At 46.9% G+C, this 27,143-nt stretch overlaps 1 protein-coding gene across 1 annotated transcript in view; it reads right to left on the reverse strand.

Moving 5' to 3' along the window:
- Window positions 1-12,241: 12,241 nt before the first annotated feature.
- The window catches only part of ADAM28 (ADAM metallopeptidase domain 28), a 29,522-nt gene continuing 14,620 nt past the window's right edge, over window positions 12,242-27,143 (reverse strand). Inside the window, exons 12-24 of the mRNA XM_058042498.1 lie at window positions 27,037-27,143; window positions 25,388-25,477; window positions 24,145-24,340; window positions 21,328-21,430; window positions 20,003-20,159; window positions 19,326-19,406; window positions 18,727-18,805; window positions 16,704-16,794; window positions 16,278-16,377; window positions 14,850-14,912; window positions 14,542-14,619; window positions 13,653-13,715; window positions 12,242-12,274 (exon numbers count right to left, since the gene is read on the reverse strand). The exon at window positions 27,037-27,143 is cut by the window's right edge and continues 71 nt beyond it. Coding sequence (XP_057898481.1) covers window positions 12,242-12,274; window positions 13,653-13,715; window positions 14,542-14,619; window positions 14,850-14,912; window positions 16,278-16,377; window positions 16,704-16,794; window positions 18,727-18,805; window positions 19,326-19,406; window positions 20,003-20,159; window positions 21,328-21,430; window positions 24,145-24,340; window positions 25,388-25,477; window positions 27,037-27,143 — 1,241 coding nt within the window. The remainder of the gene's footprint in view (window positions 12,275-13,652; window positions 13,716-14,541; window positions 14,620-14,849; window positions 14,913-16,277; window positions 16,378-16,703; window positions 16,795-18,726; window positions 18,806-19,325; window positions 19,407-20,002; window positions 20,160-21,327; window positions 21,431-24,144; window positions 24,341-25,387; window positions 25,478-27,036) is intronic.

The raw sequence follows: 27,143 nt of genomic DNA on the forward strand, positions 1-27,143 counted from the left end.
AACAATGGGATTTTGGGGGGATCAGAGACAATCAGGAATGATGGAGCTGTTGCTGCTTTGACCCTGGGAGGATCCAGTCCCACCCAGGCTGCTCCTGGGGATGATTCCCAGTCTGCATAAGGGCTGGAATGAGCAGGGAAGAGCAGATAAAGCTGGGCTTAGGCTTGGGCATCCCTCAGCAGTGATTCATCCCCATGGGCTGAGCCCATCTGACAAGGAGAGGTCACCACAAGGGTCCCCCTGAGCTGGGCTTGGGGCCCCCAGGGCTGGCTCCCTGCAGGGCAGGATAAATCCCTCCTCAGGGATGGTTCCCTGCCTGGGCCAGGTGGTGAAACTCACAGCTTTGCTTTGCCAGGAGTTCCCTCTGCAGGCTCCCCTCACTGCAGATCAAAAGGATTCCTCGTTGTGTGTTTTAATTTAAATACAGCAATAATAAAATCGTTCTTGAACTCACAATATTTACTGGTGCCTGCAGATATGATCAGCTCCCAATATTTCCCCGACATCACACCAAAAAAATCCATCCTTGCACTGGGGTCACTGCTTGGAAAACAAAGCTAGTGCTGGGGTCTTGCTTTTCCTTTTCCTTTTCCTTTTCCTTTTCCTTTTCCTTTTCCTTTTCCTTTTCCTTTTCCTTTTCCTTTTCCTTTTCCTTTTCCTTTTCCTTTTCCTTTTCCTTTTCCTTTTCCTTTTCCTTTTCCTTCTCCTTCTCCTTCTCCTTCTCCTTCTCCTTCTCCTTCTCCTTCTCCTTCTCCTTCTCCTTTCCCTCCCAAACCTTCCCCCTCTCCCAACCAAAGCCTCACTGCACCTTTTGGGTGGATTTTAGGCATTTTTAGAGCATCTCCAGAAACCTTTCCAGGCATTTCTCTCGTCCCAGAGCTGCTGGTGCTGAAATCCCCCTCAGGGCTGTGTGAGGATGGCTGGAGAGGCTCCCCAGGGCCCTGGGCAGGTCAGCAATTCCCAGAAAAGCTGAGTTTATGGAAAAGTCTCCGGAGCACAGCACCAGGCACAGCCCAGCTCAGCACCTCTGTCCCCCCAGGCCCTTAAAGGGATTTACAGAGGTTGGTTCATGGGAGCAGCTGTGAGTGAGAGCCAGAGACACTGAGCAGCCAGGGCCTGCTCCTGCCCAAACTCACTCACAGGCCTGAAATCCACGGAAAACCTCAAATTCACACAGCCCCAAATTCACTCACAGGCCTGAAATCCATGTAAAACCTCAAATTCACACAGCCCCAAACTCACTCACAGGCCTGAAATCCACGGAAAACCTCAAATTCACACAGCCCCAGATTCACTCACAGGCCTGAAATCCATGGAAAACCTCAAATTCACACAGCCTCAAATTCACTCACAGGCCTGAAATTCACACACAATCCCAAATTCACACATAATCCCAAACTCACACACAACCCCAAACTCACATACAGCCCCAAATTCACACACAGTCCCAAATTCACTCACAGGCCTGAAATTCATGCGCAACCCCAAATTCACACAACCCCAAATTCAAAAAATCCCAAATTCAAACACAGTTCCAAATTCACACACAACCCAAATTCACACACAGTCTCAAACTCACACACAGTCCCAAATTCACACAACCCCAAATTCATGAGCAATCCCAAATTCAACACCATTCCAAATTCAGACACAGCCCCAAACTCACAAACAATCCCAAATTCGTATGCAATCTCAAATTTATACACAACCCCAAATTCACAAAATCCCAAATCACAAACAATCCCACATTCACACACAATCCCAAATTCACACAATCCCAAATTCACACACAGTCCCAAATTCACACACAGTCCCAAATTCACACAATCCTAAATCCACATACAATCCCACATTCACTCTTTTCCTGTCCTCAGTTTAAACCCTCCAAACATGAGTTTAGTTTAAAGTAAATATTCCTTTTTAATTCCCATATTTCTGTGTTTCCCTGAGAAATGCCTGTGGCCCTGGGATGTGCCTTGGTGGGTGGTACAAACCAAATTGAACCCTCCTCATTGTGGTCAGGTATTCAAAAACACCTAAATGATTAAACACCATCATAAATATTCTGATTCATCCAAACACCTTTGATTTGGATTTTGTAAGACTTTAGTATTTTGTTTTTCAGCTAAAATAGGACATTTCTTCTTATTGCTCACAAAATAATCCCCATACACTTCGAATTATTTATTCCTCTTCATGTCCTTTCAAGTTCCTTTCTCAGGAAGGGTTGAATATTTTTCTTTTTCAGGAGTTCTGTCCCCACCTGCTCAAATTCAATACAAATTCCCTGCCTGTCCTTGCAGATTGCATTAAGCAGTCTGGGGCTGATGGACTCTTTAATAAAGTGAGTATCAGAGGCAGATTTGATAAAAGACATGCCACTGCTAACGATGCTTAATGAAAATAAAAGCTTTGGGGTTTGGTGTGCTGCCCATCCAGTTAAGTGGGATTGTATTTATTGGCCATCAGGCAGCTTGGGCAGAAAATGGAATTTTAGTGTTCCAGTAAAAATAGAAAACAGGCTGCGGCTGGGGGACAAACAGGGATTGTCAAGGGCACATAAATCCATGGAATTATTGCCTCTGGCTCCAGCAGGGATGTGGCCAGGCCAGGAGCAATGGATGCTGCAAATATTCCTGCTGCTGCTGCTGCTGAAGGTTTGATGTGGAACAGGATCCTGGTGGTTTCCCCAGTGTTCCTCATCTGATTCTAGGGAAATGGGGATGCTGGACATGGACTTTCCCTGTTCCTGTGAGGCTTTCCTGGCTGTTTGTGGCTGTTCCAGCTGTGTGACACAGGTGCACCTTCATGTCCCTCACCAAAGTACTCCAGAAACCTCAGAGCTTCCTTTGTGTGCTCTGCGCAAATCCCTGCACAAACAGGAATTAAATCCATGTCAACCCATAAATCTGAACCTTTCAAACCCTGGGGCTCTCCAGAACAGAGCAATATTTATGATTTCCAAGAGAAATGTGTCATTCCATGACTTTATTCCCTGAACAGCGACAGCAGAATTCCTTCCCAGTATCCCATCCATCCCTGCCCTCTGGCAGTGGGAGCCATTCCCTGTGTCCTGTCCCTCCATCCTTGTCCCCAGCCCCTCTCCAGCTCTCCTGGAGCCCCTTCAGGCCCTGCAAGGGGCTCTGAGCTCTCTCTGGAGCTTTCCCTGCTCCAGATGAGCATTCCCATCTCTCCCTAGAGCCTTGCCTTCTCCAGGAGAACGTTCCCAGCTCTCCCAGCCCAGCTCCAGCCCTTCCTGGCAGGGATCTGGGTCAGGTGAGGCTGCTCAGGGTGGGTGGATTTGCAGAGCAGAGCCTGGCTGGGGTGTGGGAGGTGCCCTCAGTGACAGCCACAGCTCCGGGAGGATGAGCAGTGCCAGCCTGGATGGCTCCTGTGCCAGCTGGGGTGGCTCCATCCCAAATCCAGCACAGGCAGCACCTCCCACCTCATCTGGGAGCTCCAGAGCCTCAGATTCCCTCTGAGCCTCCCACTCCCTGCCTGGCTGCAGCTCCTGAGGGGGGTTTGTACAAATAATCTGCTCAACCTGTCAAAGCCCATCTGAACAAAAATAACAACGTGAGAGACACCCAAAAACCCCAGCCTGCCTTCCCTGAAAAAACACCATGTGGCAACAGGACACGAAATAAAACGATGTGGACACTGGAACTTCTAAGGTAAAATAAAGGCAAGTTTAATGTGAAAAACGCCAATCACTTGTTTTTAAAATTTTAAAAGTTTAATAGTAATAAAATGGTTATTAAAATAGTAATATAATAGAGTAATAATACTTTGGACAGTTTGGGTTAGGACAATATGACACAATAAAAGCAAAGAGTTAGGGACAGTCTGGGTACCTCTTCTGGGCAAAATAAGCCTGAAAAAGGACCCACATTAACAGGGGATTAACCCTTAAAAACAATAACCTGTTGCATATTCTTACACCTCATCCATGATGCATAAATCCCATTCAAACACAGGATTCTGTCTGGGCAGTGTCAGCTTCTTCCTCTGAATCCTGACAGTGTCCTCAGGGCTGAGCAAGTTGGGCAGAAGTTTGTTTATCTGATAATGAAGCAATAAATTCTCTTTCTCTGAAAGATTCAGGTGTCCTGTGGCTGCTATCTCAGTGCAAGTCCTTTCTTTAAAAAAAGTATCTTACACAGCATAGTTTCTATTTTAACATTTTGTTATAACCTGAAACTATATTTAACACACTACTTAAGAAAATTAACACAGCATAACTTTCTAACATAACACATAATATTCATTTGAATGTTTGTGAAAAGCCAATCATAAAATACACATTTTTCACATTTAATTTCTGACTCTAACATTTATAGACTTTCAAAAATGACAGTGGATTGGAGGGTGACAGTGCCACCTCTCCAATAACGCTGGACAAACCAACAGTCCATCAAATTTCTCCTCCTCCAGAAAAGAATGTAAAACCTTAATTATTTAGAGAAAAGCTGTGAGAAAGCTCATTACAAGAATGTAAACATCAGAAGGCTTAGAAGGACTTAGAGGAACAGGGCAACAACACCAGGAAGAACCTCAGCAGTGGCCAGAAATTCCCTCCTTCCCCAACCCAGAGCAGCTTCCTCACAGGTTTATTTCAGGTGGAGAGAAGCCTATGAATTTTTTAAACCAATATTGAAGCCTCTCTTCTCCTCCTCTGTGCTGTGGGGGGCTCTGCTGATGGGCAGGAGATGGAGATGTGGAAGCGTTGGATTTTTTTCCTCCCCTCTCTTTTCCACTTGGTCATAATTTGGAATGTCTTTCACAAACATCTCATTTTAAATTAGTGATGAGGAGCCCCCACCCCTCTGATTGCAGCGTCTCTAATGATGGCAGTGATTAAGGAAACCACTCCAAACCCGGGTTAGGGCGGCTTTTAAGGCAAGGAAATGGGACATGAATTAGGAATAGGTGGGAAATGTGATCATTCCAGGGAAACTAAACCCGTGGTGGTGGTGAGAATCGGAGCTCTGCTCATTTCTGTCCCCACTCAGGCTGAATTTAAAGAGTTTGGTGTCAGGTTTCATCAGTGAGGGAGGCAAGTCTGGCTGCTGCTTTGTGGTGTCTGGATGGATGCTGAGATTTAGTGATAAATGCACCTGTAAATCCCCCTCCCTGCCCATTCCCAGTGGGCTTTGTCCTGCCCAGACCCACAGGAAGGAAATTCAGGAATTTGGCCCAGGGATGCTCATCCAGACAAATCGTGGCCCAGAAGCTCCAGTGACATCCTGGAAGGTTCAGCTCACCCAGGCTCCTGCTGTGGCCTAAACCCAACCTCTGGACACCCCAAACCTGGAGTCTGGCTGTTTTCCTCCATTTTAACCCACCTGAATTTTGGCCAAAAAAAGGTGCAGTGACTCCACGGGGCTGCCTGAGGTTGCCTGTCCTCATTTGCAGCTCTCTTGCTGTTGTGCTCTGCAGTGGGTCATAAATATTTCAGCATTCTCTTCCATCCGTGCGTGCCTGCAGCACCAGCTGATTGCAGCATGAAAAATTCAAAGTGCAGCAATCCCGGGCTGGGCTGATGGAGACCTGGGCTCCACTGAGGCTCCTCTTCTCACGAGCTGCAGCACCATGGAAACGGCCCCAAATTGTGCCATTGTGCCATTTTTAGGGGAAAATCCATTGTGGAAAGGTTTGGCCAGCCCTAGCAGTGGGGTCACTGCAGATGGAGGAAAAGTGGGGTGAAGGAGGGTGGGAAATTGGAAAATTGGGTTATCCCAGAGAGGTTTTGGATTCCCCATCCCTGGCAGTGCCCAAGGCCAGGCTGGACAGGGCTTGGAGCACCCTGGGATAGTGGGAGCTGTTGGGGCTGGAACTGGATCCTTCAGGGCCCTTCCAACCCAAACCATTCCAGGATTCTGGGGTTCTGTGAATTCAGAGATTGAAAAGAAACAGGAAAAAAGACATTTTTGTTTTCCCTGTGGAGTGAGGGAGGAGGAGGAGTGGAATATTCACTCAAACTAAACAAACCTGTCAATAAATGGCTTTTGGGGGGGCTGAGAGCAGGGAAAGGTGCAGCCCACAGCTGCTGGCCAGCAAATTCCAGCTGATTTGGGGATTTGTTCCTCCTGCAGTGGGAGTGGATGTGGCACTTGGGGACACGGGTGGCACTGCTGGGGGCAGTTGGACTCGATGGACTTTGAGGGCTTTTCCAGCCCCAGTGATTTTATAATTCTCTCTCTTTCCCCCTTTTTGGGGGCTGGGCTCTGCAGAGTCCTTGGAGCTGGGCAGGTTCTTGGTTTCCCATTGCAGGGATCACTTCAGGGGTGCTCAAAGATCGAATCCAGCAAAGCACCAGGTACTGGCTGAGGTGTGGACATCAGAGGGGTAATGAATGTGCTTTGGGGCTGTTCCTGCAAGTCCTTCTTGCTGTTACAGCCTAAAACCACCACCATGGGCCCCTATATGGGATCACTGAGTTACTGAGGCTGGAAAAGCCCTCCAGGGTCAGCAAACCCAGGTTGGGCCAAATCCCACCATGCCCATAACCCACATCCCAACCCAGAGACTCTGACACTGCCCAGGGAAGGGAGGGGGAGGTCCCCCAGAACAGGGATCAAATAAATCAACCCAAAAAAGGGGCTGAGCATCCCCTGTGCAGCCAGAGCAGCCCACAGAGGGCTCTGAGATCTTGGACCTGGGCCAGGGGCAGAGGAGCCCAAATCCTCCCTGTGGACACTCCAAGGTGAATCCTGAGGAACTGAGGCTGGGATGGAGCTCCCAGATTCCAGGGGAGTGAGATGAACATGCTGGGGGTGGGAAATGCTGGGTTCCTGTGCAAATCCAGGCCTTGCTGGCAGCTGCCAGCAATAGGAGCACTGGAATTTGGGAGTCAGCCCCTCCTGTGGCACCATCCCACCAGGGAAAAGGTTTGTGGCCTTGGATCTGGCCACAGGAGCAATGTCCCTTGGGCAGGGGGGGTTTCCTGCTGTTCCCAGGTGTGTTTGGGGAGGGAAGGCCTCCTGAAGGCCTGAATTGTGTCCTGAAGGGAATCGTGTCCCAAAGGGGATCATGTCCTGAAGAGAATCATGTCCTGAAGGGTGTAATTTGTGTCCTGAAGGGAATCATGTCCTGAAGGGAATTGTGTCCCAAAGGGGATCATGTTCTGAAGGGAATGGTGTCCTGGAGGGAATGGTGTCCTGAAGGATATGAATTGTGTCCTGAAGGGAATTGTGTTCCCAAAGGGAATTGTGTTCCCAAAGGGAATTGTGTCCTGAATGGAATGATGTCCTGAAGGGTGTGAATTGTGTCCTGGAGGGAATCATGTCCTGAAGGGAATTGTGTTGTGAAGGGAATTGTGTCCTGAAGGGAATGGTGTCCCAAAGGGGGTGGTGTCCCAGAGGGAATTTTGTCCTGAAGGGAATTGTGTCCTGAAGGATGTGAATTGTGTCCCAGAGGGAATTGTGTCCTGAAGGAAATTCATGTCCTGAAGGGAATGGTGTCCCAAAGGGGATCATGTCCTGTCCCAGTATTTCACTGGCAGACCCCACCACGGGGTTTTTTCATTCTCTGTTAAAACACCTCGTGCTCTGAGCCCCATCACGCTCTGGAGCTGGGCAGGAGGGGTTTTTGGGGTGACCTAATTGAGGAGCACGTTCAGGAATTCTCAGCAGCTCTTTACCGTGCCTTTCCCACCGCTGGGATCCTGGGATTTTCCTCTCCGTGATGGCTGCAAAATGGAACATGGAAAGCACATTACTGCAGAGCACTCCAGGACAGGCAAAAATAGACCCTGATGTGGAGCAGCTCATCCCTGTCTCCATGTAAGAACAGCTGTAACAGGGATGTCTGTGTGGCTGCAGCCCCAAGCAGGCACCTGAGCTCTGTCCTCACGTGTTCTGGCTGGAAATCTCCTCCAGGTTTTCCCAGCACCTCTTTCCCTGCTGGAGGAGCAGCTTTTTTATTCCATTTCTAAATTCCTGCTGAAATTGTGTGGGGTTTGTAATTTCTCCTGTTACCTGGGCTGGGCACTCAGATGTGTTTTGTCCTCCTGGTGCCTTGGCTCAGCCTAGCCCCATGGAACCACTTTCCCTCCCCTAATGGCTCCTGCAGACACATCCATCAATATTTCAGCCTCTACTATTTTGCCCTGAGACCTTCTAAAGGCCGGGGCCACGCTTTTTGTGGAATTATTTATGGATCTCGTGTCAGGAGCAGCCTGTTAATCTCTGCCACTCTCCTGAGGGTGGCTTTGGAGGGATGCAGGGCCTGGAGGAACGCTGGGGCCTCCTGTGTGCTCAGCCCCAGAGGAGGCTGGAAGCATCCAGCAGTGCCATACTGGGGAAATTATCATTAAAGGGATGATTAATGGCACTTCTCAGCCGTTATTAAAGAAATTGAAGTGGCTGAGGTTCACATTTCAGCACAGGGTGGGTTCTTGGGGTGTCTGTGCTGGGCCAGGAGCTGCTTGATGATCCTGGCGGGTCCTTTCCAGCCCAGGATATTCCATGATTCCCTGGTTACTGATATTATTGTTACTGACATTATTATTAGTGATAGTAATTATTAATACTGATATTGTTTCTGATGTTACCAGCACAGGCTGGCGTGGTTAGAACCATTTTTTGGCAGCATTTTTTTGGAACCATTTTTTAGCAGCATTTTTTGGGGACCGTGAAGCCCAGTTTGGTGGCAGACAACCAGCAAGGTGTGACTTCAGGGAAAAAACCTTCCCTGTGAATTTTCCCTGTGAGTTTTCACATGAGTGGGCTCGTCCTGCTGCCTTTTATCTCCTCCTTTGTGCAGAAGGTGATGATTTATGTATTGCTGCAAGGCTGCAGAAAATCTGCTGGCACAGGGAAGCAAAATCCTTAATTTCACGTTGCTACTACATGAATTATTCACCTGGACAAGGCTGCTAGGAAAAGGCTTGGGTTAAACCTGACTCAGTCAGAGCTGGCTCTGGCTGTGAGGAGCTCTGAGCCTGGCCTGGAGTCACGTTTGGAGGGCTGGGATCAGTTCATTCCCTGTCTGGTGCCTCTGTGTCTGCAGATCCAACGTTCCCTGGACGCAGCCCAAGGGCAGGAGGTGCTGGCAGTGCAGAATTGATCCCCCAGCTCCTCCTTCCCCACATCCCATTGCCCTCTAACGGCCAGCACGGAATGTGCACGGCAAGAAGGGCCAAAATCCTCAGAAACCATTTAATGGACAACAAAAGAGGGAGGAAACCCCACCAGAGTGGCTGGGAAAATTGAGGAAAAATATGAGGCAATACTCAAGAAAGATTGAGGATAAATATGAGGCATTACTCAAGAAAGACTGAGGGAAAACATGAGGCAATATTCAAATATCGACCCTGAAACAGCAGCCAGACAAATCTTACGAAAAACATATTTTGTCACCCAGGTGTGGTTTGATATAGAGAGAAATTTGGAGAAATGAGACAATTGGCAAGAAAGGGGATTGGAGGATTTCTTAAGAGAAGCACAGAAAGTATACACCAGGAGGGGTGAAGTGAAAACAAAGGAAAAGGCCAGAGTGATGTTAACTGCCATTAGAGGAGGAAAAATTTGGTTTAATTGTAAGAAAAATGGGCACTTCAAGAGAAACTGCCCCCAAAGGGAAGGGAACCTGACAGTTTTTAAGAACAAGCAAAGAGAGGAGGTAAAAAACTAAAGATGTCCAGGGCTCTGCCTCCTGGGGACAGAACATTATCAAAAAGCCTTTATAAAATAAGTCCCCAAGGAGAAGAATTTTAAAAGTGTGCAATTCTGAGGGTGGGAGAGGAATTCCAGAGGAATTCCCTCTGTTGGGATGCTCTGGATTTCCAGAACTCCCTGAAAACCTTCACAGAGAAGGTTGGGTTTGGGGTGCAAAGAGAAAAGGTGCTGGTAGCACCATCCTCAGGTGCAGATGGAGGACAAGTGGGGTGAAGGAGGGTGGGAAATTGGAAAATTGGGTTATCCCAGAGACATTGTGGATTCCCCATCCCTGGCAGTGCCCAAGGCCAGGTTGGACAGGGCTTGGAGCACCCTGGGATAGTGGGAGCTGTTGGGGCTGGAACTGGATCCTTCAGGGCCCTTCCAACCCAAACCATTCCAGGATTCTGGGGTTCTGTGAATTCAGAGGCTGAAAAGAAACAGGAAAAAAGACTTTTTTTTTTTTTTTCCTGTGGAGTGAGGGAGGATGAGTAGTGGAATATTCACTCATACCACAAAAACCTGTCAATAAATGGCTTTTTGGGGGGCTGAGAGCAGGGAAAGGTGCAGCCCACGGCTCCTGGCCAGCAAATTCCAGCTGAATACCATGGAAACGGCCCCAGATTTTGCCATTTTTAGGGGAAATCCATTGTGGAAAGGTTTGGCCAGCCCTAGCAGTGGAGTCACTGCAGATGGAGGGAAAGTGGGGTGAAGGAGGGTGGGAAATTGGAAAATTGGGTTATCCCAGAGACATTGTGGATTCCCCATCCCTGGCAGTGCCCAAGGCCAGGCTGGACAGGGCTTGGAGCACCCTGGGATAGTGGGAGCTGTTGGGGCTGGAATTGGATCCTTCAGGGCCCTTCCAACCCAAACCATTCCAGGATTCTGTGAATTCAGAGGTTGAAAAGAAACAGTAAAAAAGACATTTTTGTTTTCCCTGTGGAGTGAGGGAGGAGGAGGAGTGGAATATTCACTCATACCACAAAAACCTGTCAATAAATGGCTTTTTGGGGGACTGAGAGCAGGGAAAGATGCAGCTCATGGCTCCTGGCCAGCAAATTCCAGCTGATTTGGGGATTTGTTCCTCCTGCAGTGGAGCCTTTTGAGCAGCAGATGTCACATTTGTACAACACAACGAGAGGTTGCAGCTGCACACGGAGTAACCACGGGCGTCCCGGGGCAGGAGGGGCTGGAAATCAGAACCTGCTCTGGGTGGAATAAATCAGATATAAATTTATATATAAATTACGGAGAAATAGAATATTTTTCTACTCCAGGTCACTCTGAAGGAGGGTTTTTGATCCCAGTCCAGGGCTCACCCTCTGCTCAGGGCTGGAATAAGAGTTCAGGTATGAGCAGGTGAGGATTTGGTTTTCTGCAGGAAAAGGCAGCCCAGGCTCCCGGTTTGGAGCTGAATCTCAGAAGATAATTAATAAAAAAAGAATTGTCTAGGTTTGCTTCAAATCTCACGATTCTTAGAAAATTCTGGCATACTCCCAAAGGTTGGAAATCAGGAAGAAACAGATTTGAAGGTGGCAGAAAAGCTGTGTTGGAATATCCTGTCAAGCCTCACTATAAATGGAATTCATCTTTCCTGGCTGACTTGGCAGGGCTGACAACACCTGGGAATGATCTTTTTACTGTAAATTGGGAATTTCAGGGCTCTGGCAATGTCAGAAATGACCCCACTTCACCCTGGTTTTCCTGTGCTTCATGATGGGTTTGAAAGAACACAACAATTGCTTCCTGTTCAGACAGAACTTTAATACAGAAATCTCTGTAAATACATTAATTACAGCTCATAAAAAATAACTTCTGGATTTTTACACCCCAGTCAAACCCAGGTGGAGATTCCAATCTGTTCCTGGCTCAAATAAAGCAGCAATTATCCAAAGAGGAAGGAAGCTCTGCTCTTCCAGTAACATCCATCCTCATCCAACACAACCTCAAAGGAAGAACTGAAATTCCAGCACATCCATGTTTTGCAGGGAATGGCATCCTCAACAGGGAATTTAAGGATTGTGGAGAGAATCCAGTGCAAAGGATCTTGCCAGAACCATTCCCAGTGTGTCTCATTGCTTATTCCATGTCCAGCTCAGACCCTGGGGACACAACTTCTCTCCCCAGGGCAGGAAGAGTTTGTTTTTCTCCACGACTTGCACATGAGGGAGAAATCTTTGAGGGCAGAGATGGCTGGAAAAGATCCAGAAATGGAGCCAAAAAAAAAAAGTTTGCAATTCCCAAACCTGGAGTAGCCACACTGTCCCTGCTGCCCTCAGCTCTGGCCCCAGAGGAGCAGAGGAGGAGCAGCCTCATCCACAGTGCTTGGGGTGTTCAGCAGCTGTTGTAACTTACTCCCAGTTTACACCTCAGTGCAAGTGGTGGCTCTGCTCTGCTTCCCTTGGACAGCAGCTCCATGTCACCACCAGGGCTCCTCACTGCCTGAAATCCCAAATCCTTCCAGTCAGTTCTCAAGGAGGAGAGGGAGATGGTCCAGGATACCTTTGCCAGAAGTGGAGGAATCGAGGGATGAACTGTCCCTGGAAACTTCAGGTGGCCCAGCCAGCTCTGCTTGGGAAGCCTCAGACTCTGGGGTTCATGGGGGGCTTTAAAGCCTGCAGGGAAAAGGAGCAGTTAAATCCCAGCAGTAAAGGAATTCCATCCCCAGGGAACTGATGGGAATTCCATCCCCATGGAACTGATGGGAATTCCATCCCCATGGAACTGATGGGAATTCCATCCCCAAGGAACTGACGGGAATTCCATCCCCAGGGAACTGACGGGAATTCCATCCCCAGGGAACTGATGGGAATTCCATCCCCAGGGAACTGATGGGAATTCCATCTCCAGAGAATGGATGGGAATTCCATCCCCAGGGCACTGATGAGAATTCCATCCCCAGGGAACTGATGGGAATTCCAGCCCCAGAGAATGGATGGGAATTCCATCCCCAGGGCACTGATGAGAATTCCATCTCCAGAGAGCTGATGGGAATTCCATCTCCAGAGAATTTATGGGAATTCCATCCCCATAGAAAGGATGGGAATTCCATCCCCATGGAACTGATGGGAATTCCATCCCCAGGGAGCTGATGGGAATTCCATCCCCAGGGAACTGATGGGAATTCCATCCCCATGGAACTGATGGGAATTCCATCCCCAGAGAATTTATGGGAATTCCATCTCCAGAGAGCTGATGAGAATTCCATCCCCATGGAACTGATGGGAATTCCATCCCCATGGAACTGATGGGAATTCCATCTCCAGGGAACTGATGGGAATTCCATCCCCATGGAACTGATGGGGATTCCATCCCCAGGGAACTGATGGGAATTCCATCCCCAGGGAGCTGATGAGAATTCCATCCCCAGAGAATGGATGGGAATTCCATCCCCAGGGCACTGATGGGAATTCCATCCCCAGGGAACTGATGGGAATTCCATCCCCAGGGAACTGATGGGAATTCCATCTCCAGAGAAAGGATGGGAATTCCATCCCCAGGGCACTGATGGGAATTCCATTCCCATGGAACTGATGGGAATTCCATCCCCAGGGAGCTGATGGGAATTCCAACCCCAGGGAACTGATGAGAATTCCATCCCCAGGGATTTGATGGGAATTCCAACCCCAGAGAATGGATGGGAATTCCATCCCCAGAGAAAGGATGGGAATTCCATCCCCAGGGATTTGATGGGAATTCCAACCCCAGAGAATGGATGGGAATTCCATCTCCAGAGAGCTGATGGGAATTCCATCCCCAGGGAGCTGATGGGAATTCCAACCCCAGGGAACTGATGAGAATTCCATCCCCAGGGAACTGATGAGAATTCCATCCCCAGGGATTTGATGGGAATTCCATCTCCAGAGAATTTATGGGAATTCCATCCCCAGAGAAAGGATGGGAATTCATCCCCAGGGAACTGATGGGAATTCCATCCCCAGGGAATTTATGGGAATTCCATGCCCAGGAAATTGTTATTCCCACCTGAATTACCTGGGGTGGAGGAGGGGGTTTGCCTTTGGGAAGGGGCACAGGAGGAGCTGTTCTTTCTGGAGCCTGGAACAAAATGGGGTTTCAATATCACTGGGGTTCTCTGAGCAGCTGCAGAACCTCCTCAGCCCCAGCCACCCTCACCCTGCAGCAATTTCCTGCTGCAAAATCCCAGGAATTCCCACCTGTCCATGTGCAAGGGGGCAACGAAATACAAATACAAGGGGGCCAGGTCTGTTTCAGAAGACACTGAGCTATTCCCAACATTTAAATATCGACATCCAAGCTCACAGAGTGGGATTTAAATGTGGTTTATAATTGATAGAGGGGAATATTTTATATCTCATACTTTGTATTTTACGTTTTATACTGTCCTGATCCAGTGTTTGTGCAGGCAGCCCCCCACAGTTGTGTAACCAGAGTGAAGATGGATTTTACACCATCCTGCCAAGGGGGCAGGGGCCTGAAATGCTGAGATGGTGAACATTTGAGGCAGGTATTTCCTTTTAATTAGGATGGTTTGGGTTTATTAATGAGAAATAGAACCATTCCTCTGAGTTCTTACAAATATAAGACCCAGCACATCTCTGCCACACAGGGACCCTCACAGGCACCTGCAGCAGCAGAGTTACTCATAATTTACTTTGTGTTTACACCTGAAATGCCTCTTGGCTTAAACTCCAGCTACTGAGTTTGTTTCTGATGCCTTGGAGGACCCCCTGGCTGATGAGGAATATTTGTGCAGTTTAGGATTACACAGCCAAAAATTGATTCCTACCCTAAAAACCTGTGCTTTGAATAGCTGTGATTTTAAATTTTCACTTTAAATCAGAAGCTGCAAATATGAATTGGGATCTGATAGAGATGTGTGAAGCTGCAGGGTTGTACTCACAAACTTCTCCTCGGGGTGGGAAGAGCCAGGTTTGGGGGCAGGAACGGGAGGTGGGGGACCCTTGGGCCTCAGGGCAGGCTGGAAAAAACAGAACATGAACCATTTAACCCTCTGTGTGCATCCACGTGTTCCTTGGGGATGTGCACCCTGGAGCGGGACATGAAAATACTTTAAGGGGCTGGGGGTGCAGGGATGGTGACTGAGAAAACAGAGCCCACTCTGGAGCTCAGGGATGTCCCTTTGGGATCAGGGGTTTGTCATGTTCCCAAATCCCGCAGGAAAGCAGGGACATTCCCAGAAATACTCACACTCTGAAGGTGCGGTTTGTTCTCCTGAGGTGGAGGCACGGGAAGAACTTTCTTATCAACTACCTGCGGACGGGAACGGTCACAAATGGGGCGCAGCCCTTATCTCACCTCCTGCCTTATCTCCGGCTGTCCCTGCCCTGCCCCAGCTCACTGGGGACCCAGAGCCCTCCCCATGCCGGCATTCCCAGCGCTGTCCCTCCCCTCAGCATTTTTGGGAATTCGTGCTGGAGTTCCCGGTGCTGTCCCCTCAGCATTTCAGAAATTCGTGCTGGGATTCCTCTCCTCATAATGTTGGGAATCTCGTGCCAGCATTCCCAGTGCTGTCCCTCCCCTCATAATTTTGGGAATCTCATGCTGGGATTCCCAGCACTGACCCCTCAGCATTTTGGGAACCTCATACTGGGATTCCCAGCACTGTCCCTCCCCTCAGCAATTTGGGAATTCTGTGCTGGGATTCTCAGCAGTGTCACCTCATAATTTTGGGAATCTTGTGCTGGGATCCCCAGCACTGCCCCCTCAGCATTTTGGGAATCTCATGCTGGGATTCCTCCCCTCAGCATTTTGGGAATTCCATGCTGGCATTCCCAGCACTGTCCCTCCCCTCATAATTCTGAGAATCTCAATGCTGGGATCCCCAGCACTGACCTCTCAGCATTTTGGGAATCTCATGCTGGGATTCCTCCCCTCAGCATTTTGGGAATTTCATGCTGGCATTCCCAGCACTGTCCCTCCCCTCAGCAATTTGGGAATCTTGTGCAGGGATTCTCAGCACTGTCCCCTCATAATTTGGGGAATCTTGTGCTGGGTTCCCCAGTGCAGCCCTGTCAGCATTTTCAGAATCTCATGCTGGGGTTCCTCCCCTTTATAACTTTGGGAATCTCGTGCCGGCATTCCCAGCACTGTCCCTCCCCTCAGTATTTTAGGAATATCATGCTGGGATTCCTCCCTCGGCATTTTGGGAATCTCATGCTGGAGTCCCCAGCGCTGTCCCTCTCTTCAGCATTTTGGGAATCTCATGGTGGGTTTCCTCCCCTCATAATTTTGGGAATCTTGTGCTGGGATCCCCAGCACTGTCCCCTCAGCATTTTGGGAATCTCATGCTGGGATTCCTCCCCTCATAAGTTTGGGAATTTCATGCTGGCATTCCCAGCGCAGTCCCTGCAGCATTTTGGGAATCTCAAACTGGCATTCCAAGCACTGTCCCTCCCCTCAGCATTTTTGGGAATTCGTGCTGGAGTTCCCAGTGCTGTACCTCCCCTCAGCATTTCGGGAATCTCATGCTGAGGTCCCCAACCTTGTCCCCTCAGCATTTTGGGAATCTCACGCTGGGATTCCTCCCCTCAGCATTTTGGGAATCCCATGGAAATGCAGTCCCTTGGGCTGATGGTTTGAGCCCTGGGGACAGTCCCCAGCTGTCCCTGCTCTCACCTTCTGGGCAGGTGGCACCAGCACAGGCTGTTCCCTGCAGCTCTGCTCCTGATCCACAAACACCTGGTTGGTGGCTCCGGGTCCCCTCCTGGTCTGGTGGCTGTCAAAGATTTCAAATCATGCTCAATTTTAGGTAACTGAAGAAAAACCTCACAGCTGAGGCCCTGCCTTACTCCTGCTGGTGTTTTGTACCCATGTCTTTGATTTCTTTCTTGCCTTTATTCATTGGGATTCTTAAGGATTTATCAAGAGCTCCATTTCAACTCTTCCATCCCCTCCCAGCCATGGGATTTCTGATGCCTCCACAAATCTCATGGACCATCTTCCTTCCCTTCCAGGATCTAATTCCCCCCACCCCCAGTGCAAACTCTGCAGGGATTTCCTGGCTGTGGTTTGTGGGTTTAGGTGGATGTGGGAAGGATTTACCTCTTGTGGGAGCCTCGGAAGCGGGTGAGCAGCACGGCTGCAACTGCAGTGACAGCCAGGACAGCCAGCACGCCAGCAGCCACAGCAATGCCTGGCAGGGACAGAAACAGCCCTTAAAAATCTGGGAATTACAGAGGGCAGGGACAGAAACAGCCCTTAAACATCAGGGATCACTGTGGGCAAGGACAGAAACAGTTCTGAAACACCAGGGATCACTGAAGGCAGGGACAGAAAGAATCCTAAAACATCAGGGAATCACTGAAGGCAGGGACAGAAACAGTTCCTAAACATCAGCAGGGACAGAAACAGTTCTGAAACATCAGGGATCACTGAGCCTTGGGACAGAAACAGTTCCTACAAAATCAGCAGGGACAGAAACACTTCTTAGAACATCCCAGAACCACTGAGGGTGGGAGACACCCAGCAAGATTCACCATTATTGAGAAGTTTCTCATCACCACTGATGAAGGAATTTTATTATCTGTGTTTTCATTCTATGGGTTCTTCTCCTGCACACAAATGGTGATGGAAAGGAGAGAACTCCTGCTGGTTTTGCCATGTTTGAAGTCAGTTGTTCCCTGAGCTGTTCCTGGGATAAACAAACCTTGAACAAACCCTAAACCATCCCTGCCCTTTCCATTGACACTCAGAGATCCTCCCCTGTCCTTCCTCTCCTCTGTCCCAGAGACTGTTACCCACAGAAGGGTGCAGACCTTCAAACTGCCCTCAAATAAAGTTTCTTCCACAATTTTCAACAAAACTACTCCAAAGCCTCAACCAAGTCAGAGGTTCAGAGCTAACAGCTCTGGAGAGTGTGAAGAGAGGACAAAAATATTCCATGTTATAAATTAAATAAAGGCTTTTTTTTTTCCCTTAACATGTGAAAATCTGGACACAAATTATTTTCCCTCAGAGGTGGGTCAGTTAAGGACCATGCAGATGATAAATGAACTTGTCCAGCTCCCTCACAGCAAAGCCTATGGGATCCTGGCTCCACTTTGAAGGGACACAGAACTCGTTATTCCAAGAATAAACAGGAGAAGCCTGTTGCTCTCATCTCCAGGGGGAATCACTTGTCAGCTTAGAGAGAAAAACACCTTCTCTACTCCTCCCTGCAGGACTGAGGGGTGCTCAGAAATCAGCTCCCTGGGATACAGTGCTGGGATTTAGCTTGGATATGAACAGAATTTTCTTCATGGAAGGGATTGTGCAGTTCTGGGACAGGCTGGAGCTCCCAGCCCTGGAATTGTTCAAAAAACCTGTGCCTGTGGCAGCTGAGGACATGATTCAGTGCTGCTGGGCTTGATGAGATTAATTATTCCAATTAACAATTGTATGAGCCACTCTGGTGCTGGGCTGCTCCCCTGGAGCTCCCCAGCTCCTTCTGGTGCCTTTTGGGGCAGATTCACAGAATTCCCAGAATCACTGGGTTGTAAGAGACCTCAAAGATCATCCAGTCCAACCCAGCCCCAGCACCTCAACTCAACCCTGGCACCCAGTGCCACATCCAGGCTGGTTTTAAATCCTACAGGGGCTACACCCAAAATGGATGATGGGTCATGGGTTTCACACTTTTATAAGTTTGGCCAATTTGCATGTTGGGGTTGATCTCCCAATTACAGCTGCAGGTAATGAAGTCATTGACCCCAAGTTTGCTGCCCCCAACTCCCTTTTGTTCCCATCTCTGGGCCCTGAGGCAGTGAGGTGTCCTTGGTTCCCAGGCCTGCAGAGGAATTGCTGTGTCTGCCCCAAAATGGGAGAGCAGCAGCTCACACTGGGTGTGGAGTTCAGAGTTATGCCCTAAAGAACTGCAGGATTACAAATATATGAAAATGTAAAAGCTAAATTCTTGGAGAGGAATTGTGTCTTCCTAAAATGGGAGAGCAGCAGCTCACATTAATATGGAGTTCAGAGTTACGGCCTAAAGAACTGCGGGGTTACAGATAGATGGAAAATAGAAAAGCTGAAATGCTCAGGGATCCCTTGCAGGCAGGAAAGGACACATTCCAAGTGTGGCACTCACTGGTGAGGGCTGAGGAGCTGTCACAGTTGGGGGGTGCCCACCCCTCCTCACACTGGCACTGCAGCTCGTGGTCACACACCTGGGGGCACAAACAGGGACACCAGTGAGACTGGGGGCTCAGAAAGTTTCTGAGTGAGGATGCTGAGAGGTTTTTTTAATCTCTTCACTTATCTGAGCTAAAATTTAGCACAAAAAGGAGCAGTTTGGGGTGTTAAAGGACAGTCCTGATGTCATGCACCTTTTGCTTCTGCAGGGTAAGCTTCACTATAGAGTTAATCTATTTATCTGTAGGTCTCTGAATGGTCAAATGTGAGCAGAATTCTCCTCCCCAAACCAAAATAACCTAAAAGAGGAGAGCTGTGATACCATGTGATACAGGGGCAGGGTCAGACACAGGGGCTGTGTCCATCTTCTGGGCAAAAATATTAATGTTCCCTCAGGTGAGATGTGTTTTCATAAAAATTTTTAAAGTTTCTGACTCCTCAAATTTGACAGATTTGTATCAATGACTTAAACACTGTCAGCAAGGAGGTCTGAGCCTGATCTGCATCATTTTCTTGGGGTTTTAAAGTGAATAACATCAAATGCTGGTGTCTTACAGCATGGCCAGGGCACTTGGCAGAGCAGTTGGTGGATCTGAAGACATCCTCAGCCTGGACACACTCCCCACGGCTGCACACCTGAAATGAGAGCAAACCACAGGGATTTGGAGCTTCTAGGACAGGCAGAGTTTGCGCTTTATCCTGGGAGGGGATGGAGAACAGCTCTGGAAATCCCTCAGACCCCTTTAGGAGTGGGAGATGGGGGGTTGATTTTCCATTTGGGTGTTTTGTAGAAAGGAGAGTGACAGAGATGTGCAGACATCACTGCTCCCCACTCAATCCCTCATCCCTCCCTTCCAGGCAGGAATATTCAAGGGAGTGACTGGAAAAGAGCACCCAGTGATGAGGGACAGCCATTATGGAAATAATTAAATGCAATAATTAAATGCAGTAACACATTAATGATCTCCTAACCTCTCAGACAAAGCTGTGTTTCTGCTGCCACACATCTTTGTGTCAGTAAAGGGAATGAGGCAGCAGCCTAAGGAAATGGGAATGCTGCCAATTGCTGTTTGCTTTGCTGCTGGGTTGGGATAAAAGTTGGGAAAACAGAGCAGCAGAAGTTTGGGTCCACTCAGTCCTCCCTGTTTAAAATCTTCCCTGTACAGGACAGAATTATATCAGCAAGGCTGAAAGAGGGGGAAGAACAAAGGAAGAGGGGATTCTCCACTCACCATCCCATTGCCACACTTGGTTCCATCCAGGATCATGCCTGGGTCGTCCCCCCCACCCCTGGAGAAGCTGCCTTTGCAGGCCCTGAAGGACAGCAGGCTCCCGTCCCGAGGCATCTCCCTGCCTCCCGAGCAGAACAGCTTCCCACACAGTTTGTCTCTGCAAGGACAACAGGAGCTGTTACCCCAAGGACAAGGCCCAGCAAACCCCCTGAGCTGGGCTCTCCTGCAGCCTGAATTCCAAGGAAATGCTGCAGCAGGGAAGGCTGGTGTGGCACCTTGGCTTGAGCAGGTGGCAGGTTCTTAAATCCTGCTGAGCTTGGCAGGGAACACAAATTGATACACAGAAATGAGCATTTAACTGATATTCCTTCACTTCTGAGGCTCAGATTCCCCATCCCAAAATCCCTGGAGTTCCCTGCACACCCTCACACTCATGCTCCCAAGCAGCCCTGCCCAGATAATATAATATAATATAATATAATATAATATAATATAATATAATATAATATAATATAATATAATATAATATAATATAATATAATATAATATAATATAATATAATATAATATAATATAATATAATATAATATAATATAATATAATATAATATAATATAAATATATATATTACATAACATTATATTATAACATTACATTATATTACATAAAATAATATATAATGTAATGTAATGTAATGTAATATAGGATAGGATAAGATAGGATAGGATAGGATAGGATATAATATAATATAATATATATTATATTATATTATATTATATTATATTATATTATATTATATTATATTATATTACATTACATTACATTACATTATATTATATTACATTACATTATATTACATTACATTACATTATATTATTACATTATATTACATATAATAATATATAATGTAATGTAATGTAATATAGGATAGATAGGATATGATATAATATAATAAATATAATATAATATAATATAATATAATATAATATAATATAATATAATATAATATAATATAATATAATATAATATAATATAATATAATATAATATAATATAATATAATATAATATAATATAAGATATGATATATGATGATATGATATGATATGATATGATATGATATGATATGATATAATATGGCATAATGTGCACACTGTTGCTCTCTCACCTCATGATTTAAATCCACTTTTCTTAGAAATTACTTCCCCCAGTTTTCAGACAGAACAAGAAGGAGCACAGGGCTGTGCCATTCCTTGTTTCTGTCTCCTGATTAGAGTAGGAACGGCCTCTCTTCCCAAATCCCAGCACATCCCACAGCCCAGTGCTTACTTTCTCTTGCAGGGGAGGAAAGTGCCCTGCTCCTTCCTGCAGTACCCGAAGTACTTCCCCATCTCGTTCACATTGTAGCAGGAGGCTTCGCCCTCTCTGGCCTCTGCAGGAGCAAAACAATAAATAGGGTGAGTTTGGGATCCCAAACCAGAACTGGGGATATTCCAGCTCCTTCCTTTGCTCTGGAAATGGCCTTTCCCAGCCAAGTCGTGGGCATAAATGAGTTTCTGGAGAAGAGAAAGTTCGAGGGACACCTCAGAGCTCCTTCCAGAGCCTGAAGGAGCTCCAGGAGAGCTGGAGAGGGACTGGGGACAAGGATGGAGGGACAGGACACAGGGAATGGCTTCCCACTGGGAAAAGTGAGATTGGAGTGGGATTTTGGGAAGGAATGAGCGTGGGGAAGGGCTGGGATGGAATTCCAGAGCAACTGTGGCTGCCCCTGGATCCCTGGAGGTGCCCAAGGGAGAGGAGAAAGCTCCATGGAGAGCTCAGAGCCTGAAGGGGCTCCAGGAGAGCTGGGAAAGGACTGGGGACAAGGGATGGAAGGACAGGACACAGGGAATGGCTCCTAATGCCAGAGGGCAGGGATGGATGGGATGTTGGGAATCAGGAATTGTTCCCTGTTGTGATATATGTTATAAAATAATTCGTGCCGAAGGAAATTAAAAACCACAGCATTTTGTGTACTAAAGGCAGCGTCGTGCACCAAGCAGTAATAGGCTAAGTGATGAGGATGGAGATTCAAACACCAGGAGGACACTGTCTCCAGGGATGGATATTTCAAGGGATTTTTCCTCTGACAAGACCCCAGCAAGAGGCATTTGATAGGCACCATCTATAAGATAATACTCAACACCAGAAGTTTATCTCAGAAGATTTTCACCTGACAGGATTTCAGCAGTTATTCACCACTTCCGAGAAACGGGGCAGCAAGAAAGAAAACTGTGATAATATGCTAAAGAAGGGCCCCTTCCAGAGCCCAAAATGCTGTATTTCTAAATGATATTTATTTCTCAATTTTATTTATTTTATTTCTAAATGATATTTCTAAATATCATTTAGAAATAAATGATATTTGGAGACCCATGGGACTTTGGTGCAATAGAGGCCAAATCCTGGGTTTCCCTGGCTCTGATTGCCTGTCTCAGAGTCAAGTTGCTTGTGGTTTTTACCAAAATTCTACTTTGATTATTTAATAAGTTTCCTTAATTATTAGATTGGAGTATTCATTTATATCACCATGAAGGTGGGAAGGGGCTGGGGTGGAATTCCCAGGGAGCTGTGGCTCCCCTGGATCCCTGGCAGTGCCCAAGGCCAGGCTGGAGCCCCCTGGGACAGTGGGAGGTGTCCCTGCCATGGCAGGGGTGGCGCTGGATGGTATTTAAGTCCCCTTTCAGCCCAAGCCATTCCTCAGCTCTATGAAACGCTGCTTTCAGAAGCACCAGATGTGCCAAATCTGGCTGTTAATTTGAAGGACAGTCATTTCCTCTTCCTATCTGGCCAAAACCACTTCCCCAGCTCCATTCCAACTAACTCAGACATGTTCTGCAGAAGAGGAATGTGCGCCCCACTTCCCGTTTCCCTGAAAGCACAGAGCACGCCATGCCCTGAGGTCTGGCTCATGAGCTACAACCACTGACAGTAGGAAATAGAAAAATCATCATTAATTATGCTACAAACTGGAGATTATTTTTATGGATGGGCTGTCACTGTCATATTTTCTGAAAAATCCCTTTGCCAAGATTTCTTCTCCTGGGAAATGAGAAGCCTCAGAGAAAAAACTATATTATCTCATTTGCTTCTCCCTATTTTGCTGCTTTGGAATATGACTGGAGATTGTTTATCAACAGGTGCATGTTTGATTGGTTCCATGTGAATTGTTTTTAATTAATGACCAATCACCGCCAGCTGTGTCAGACTGAGGAGCCAGTCATGAGTTTTTCGTTATCATTCTTGTTAAGCCTTCTGTCTGTATCCTTTCTCTATTCTGTAGTATATATATATATATATACTACATATATATATTCCAATTATAGTATAATTGGAATATATATAATACACACTATAGTATATATAGTATAATATATATACTATATATAATACATAAAGTATATATATATACTATATATGATATATATAGTATATATGATATATATAGTATATATATTATACTATACTATATATTAGTATAGTATAATATATAGCATAACATAACATATTATATTCTACTATAAATATATTATATCATATCATATCATATCATATCATATCATATCATATTAATAATAGTATAGATGTTGCTATATATTATATATTATTATAATACATATTATATAGGTTAGATATTATACATATATATATAATAAATTGTTAATAAATTACTATTATATTATAATAATGTAATGTAATAATATAATGTAATATAATGTAATATAATGTAATGTACTGTAATGTAATGTATTATAATATAATGTGATATAATGTGATATAATATAACAATGTGATATGATATATGATATGATATGATATGATATGATGTAACATAACATAATGTGATATGATATTATATGATATTATATGATACGATGCAATGTAATGTAATGTGATATAATAATAAATTAGCCTGCTAAGAACATGGAGTCATATTCACTCATCTCTCACCTTGTCCTGGGGACCCCTGCAAATACCACAAAGCCTGAGCTGAAGAGCAGACCCACAGTTCCTGAGGTGCAGTGGATCTGAGCATGTGATGCAGAATTCCCTCTCCTGTCTCTCGTGCCCAAGCCAAGCCGATTTTCGGTGCCACGGGGAACTCACCTGGCCCAAAGACGTGTTTGCACTGGCTGTCACGGGTGGGACAGGTGCCCATGTAGCAGTAGCCCTCTCCAAATCTGCAGGGGTGCCCATTGACACGGAAGCGATCCTCGGGGCAGCTGGGGGAGCGCCCCGTGCACATCTCAGCCAGGTCACAGTCGTCCTTCACCGGCCGGCACACCGAGCCCGACTTCTTGAACTGCGCAGGGAGAAAACGCCACACTCAGCACCCAGCTCCTCCACACTGCCCAAACCACCCAGCTGAGGGCTGGAACGGGCAGGAAAACCTCACTGCACAGGGGTGGGGGCAACAGCCTGGTCAGAGAGTGAGCAAACGGCTTTGTGTGCTCACTGTGGGCTTGGGAGACTTTTTAGGGAGTTGTAGAAGAACAATGATAACTTGTTAGTATAAACAACCTGTGTTTTCCTACTCTTTCTGTTCTTCTAAGGACTGTTTGTGAGAAAGTTTTTGTTAATTAGCCAGTCAAGTAGAAATCTAGTCAAATCTATCTATGAAAGAAGAGAATTTTCATATTAAAGCTGCTCTTTTGCAAACCAGTCTTGCAGTGAATCTGTGTCATTTCTTGCTCAATGGTGACACACAGGCTGTGTGAGGAGCAGGATCCATATCTCACTTTGTGTTGGATCTGTCAGTTCTCAGGGGTTGCCTCTTGTGCCACAGCTTTTATTGCCAGGAGAAAATGGCCAACCAAAGGGCTCATTTCTGCAGGGTGGTGGGAGATTGAGGGAGTTGATGATGGGGGTTTGGGGTGGGCAGTGACAGCACCTGAGGGAATGTGAGGGAATGGCTGGGGATCAGGGAAAGGCTGGATTTTGGGAAAAGCTCCTTCCCCAGAGGGTGCTGGCACAGCCCCGAGGCTGCCAGAGCTCCAGAAGTGTTTGGACAGCACTCTAGGGATACCCAGGGTGGGATTTTGGGGTGTCTGTGCAGGGCCTGGGGTTGGATCAGTGATCGACAAGTCCCTTCCAGCCCAGGCCATTCCATGACTCCATGACAGTGCCCTTGGCAGTGCTGTCAAACACAGGGACCAGTGCAAGGTGAGTTCCTGCTTTATTCCAGCAGGGGTGAGGATCTGCAGAGGGAGGGTTTCTCACCCAGCAGTTCTCACAGGGGAGGTGAGGGGTCTCACCTGGCAGATTTTACAGGGGAGGGCAGGGGTCTCACCTGGCAGTTCTCTGAGGGGAGGGGTCTCAACTGGCAGATTTTACAGGGAAAGGGTCTCACCTGGCAGTTCTCACAGCACTCCCCGGAGGCACAGGCAGCTCCTGAGCTCAGCTTGCAGGTCTCAGGGTCACAGCAGTCGTTGGTGCACTCCTGGGACAGAAGCAGAAGTCAGAGCTGGGGACAGGGACCCCACACCACTGTCCCTGGCTGGGATGGAAGTCTGGCACCCACCCTTGGCTTTTTTGGGGAGCACCTTCCCTAAAATGCCTAGGTTTGCAGGGAACTGGGGGTTTGTGCTGAGCTGCGGGGATGGCTTTGTCCACTCTCAGTTCCTCTGCCACCTTCCTGACAAAGCAGGGCTTCATCCTTCCCAGCACTCAGCACATCCCCAGACATCCCAGCTCAGCAGTTCGATGACCGCAATTTCTGCTTCAGCAAGAGCTTTCAGATTACAAGGAATTCATTTAGAATAATGAGAGACTGTGTAGAGTTTAAGCTTTCTAACTCCTTTGCCTGGCACTGTTTTTATATACCCCAAAGGGTCTTGCCAGCCATTCTGGATTTGCTGAGCAATGGCTCAATAGCAATTAGCAATGGCTCAGCAGCAGGGTTAATTGAGTAGCTGTGAATCCCACTGTTAATGTCCATTTTACCAGGCTGGCATTGCCAGTGTGGCCATGGGATCACGGTGTTATTAATGGCATTGAGATCTATACACAACAGGGAGTAGCCATGAGCCTACTGAGCTTAGAAAAGAGAAAGATGACTTCACATTTACTTGAGCAGGAACTTTCATTCCAAGTCTGTATTTTTTGTTTGAAACATTGTGCAGCTCCAAATCACATGCAGTAACATGTGAAGCCAAAATTCAGCCTGTTTTAGTTTTACTGGTGTGAAAAATGCATGTATTTTATGATTGGCTTTTCGCAAATATTAAGATGAATATTATATGTGTTGTGTTAGAAAATAATGCTGTATTAATTTTCTTAAGTACTGTGTTAAATATAGTTTTAGGTTATAAAAATTGTTAAAATAGAAACTATGCTATGTAAGATGCTTTGTTTAACAAGAAGCGAGATAGCAGCCACAGGACACCTAGATCTTTCAGAGAAAAAGAATTTATTGCCTTCTTATGAGAAGAAACTAACTTCTTCCCGCCTTGGAGGCACTGTTAGGATTAGAAGGAAGAAGCTGACACTGCCCAGACAGAATCCTGTGTTTGAATGGAATTTATGCATCACGTATGAGGTGTATGAATATGCAACAGGCTGTTGTTTTTAAGGGTTAATCCTTTGTTAGCAAGGGTCCTTTTTCGGGCTTGTGATGCCCAGAAAAGGTACCCGGACGTCCCTAACTCTTTGTTTTTATTGTCTCATATTGTCCTTATTCAATTTGTCCAAATTGTTATTACTCTAATTGTGTTACTATTCTTTTTAACTATTTTATTACTATTAAACTTTTAAAAATTTTAAAAACAAGTGATCGGCGTTTTTCACCCTGGGACACAAATTTTGCAGCAACAGGTTGAAGCCCTCATTCAAAAAAATCTGATGATTAGAAGAGCTCACTGAAACAATATATTTTATGCTTATCATTGGACTTAAATTGCTTCAGGGATACACCAGGGTTGCCAAACAGCAGAGTCCACCGCAGGGACAGCCAGCCAGCAGCAGCCCAGCGTGGGCAGAGCCCCGTGCCCCCGCGGGTACCTCGGGGGTGCCGCAGTCGCACTCCTCGCCGCGCTCCACAAAGCCGTTCCCGCAGGAGGCCGGGGCGATGATGCTGGCCTGCTCGGGGACGTTGCTCAGGCAGCGGG

The sequence above is a fragment of the Melospiza georgiana genome, chromosome 31 (assembly GCF_028018845.1).
Source record: "Melospiza georgiana isolate bMelGeo1 chromosome 31, bMelGeo1.pri, whole genome shotgun sequence".
Taxonomy (NCBI): domain Eukaryota; kingdom Metazoa; phylum Chordata; class Aves; order Passeriformes; family Passerellidae; genus Melospiza; species Melospiza georgiana.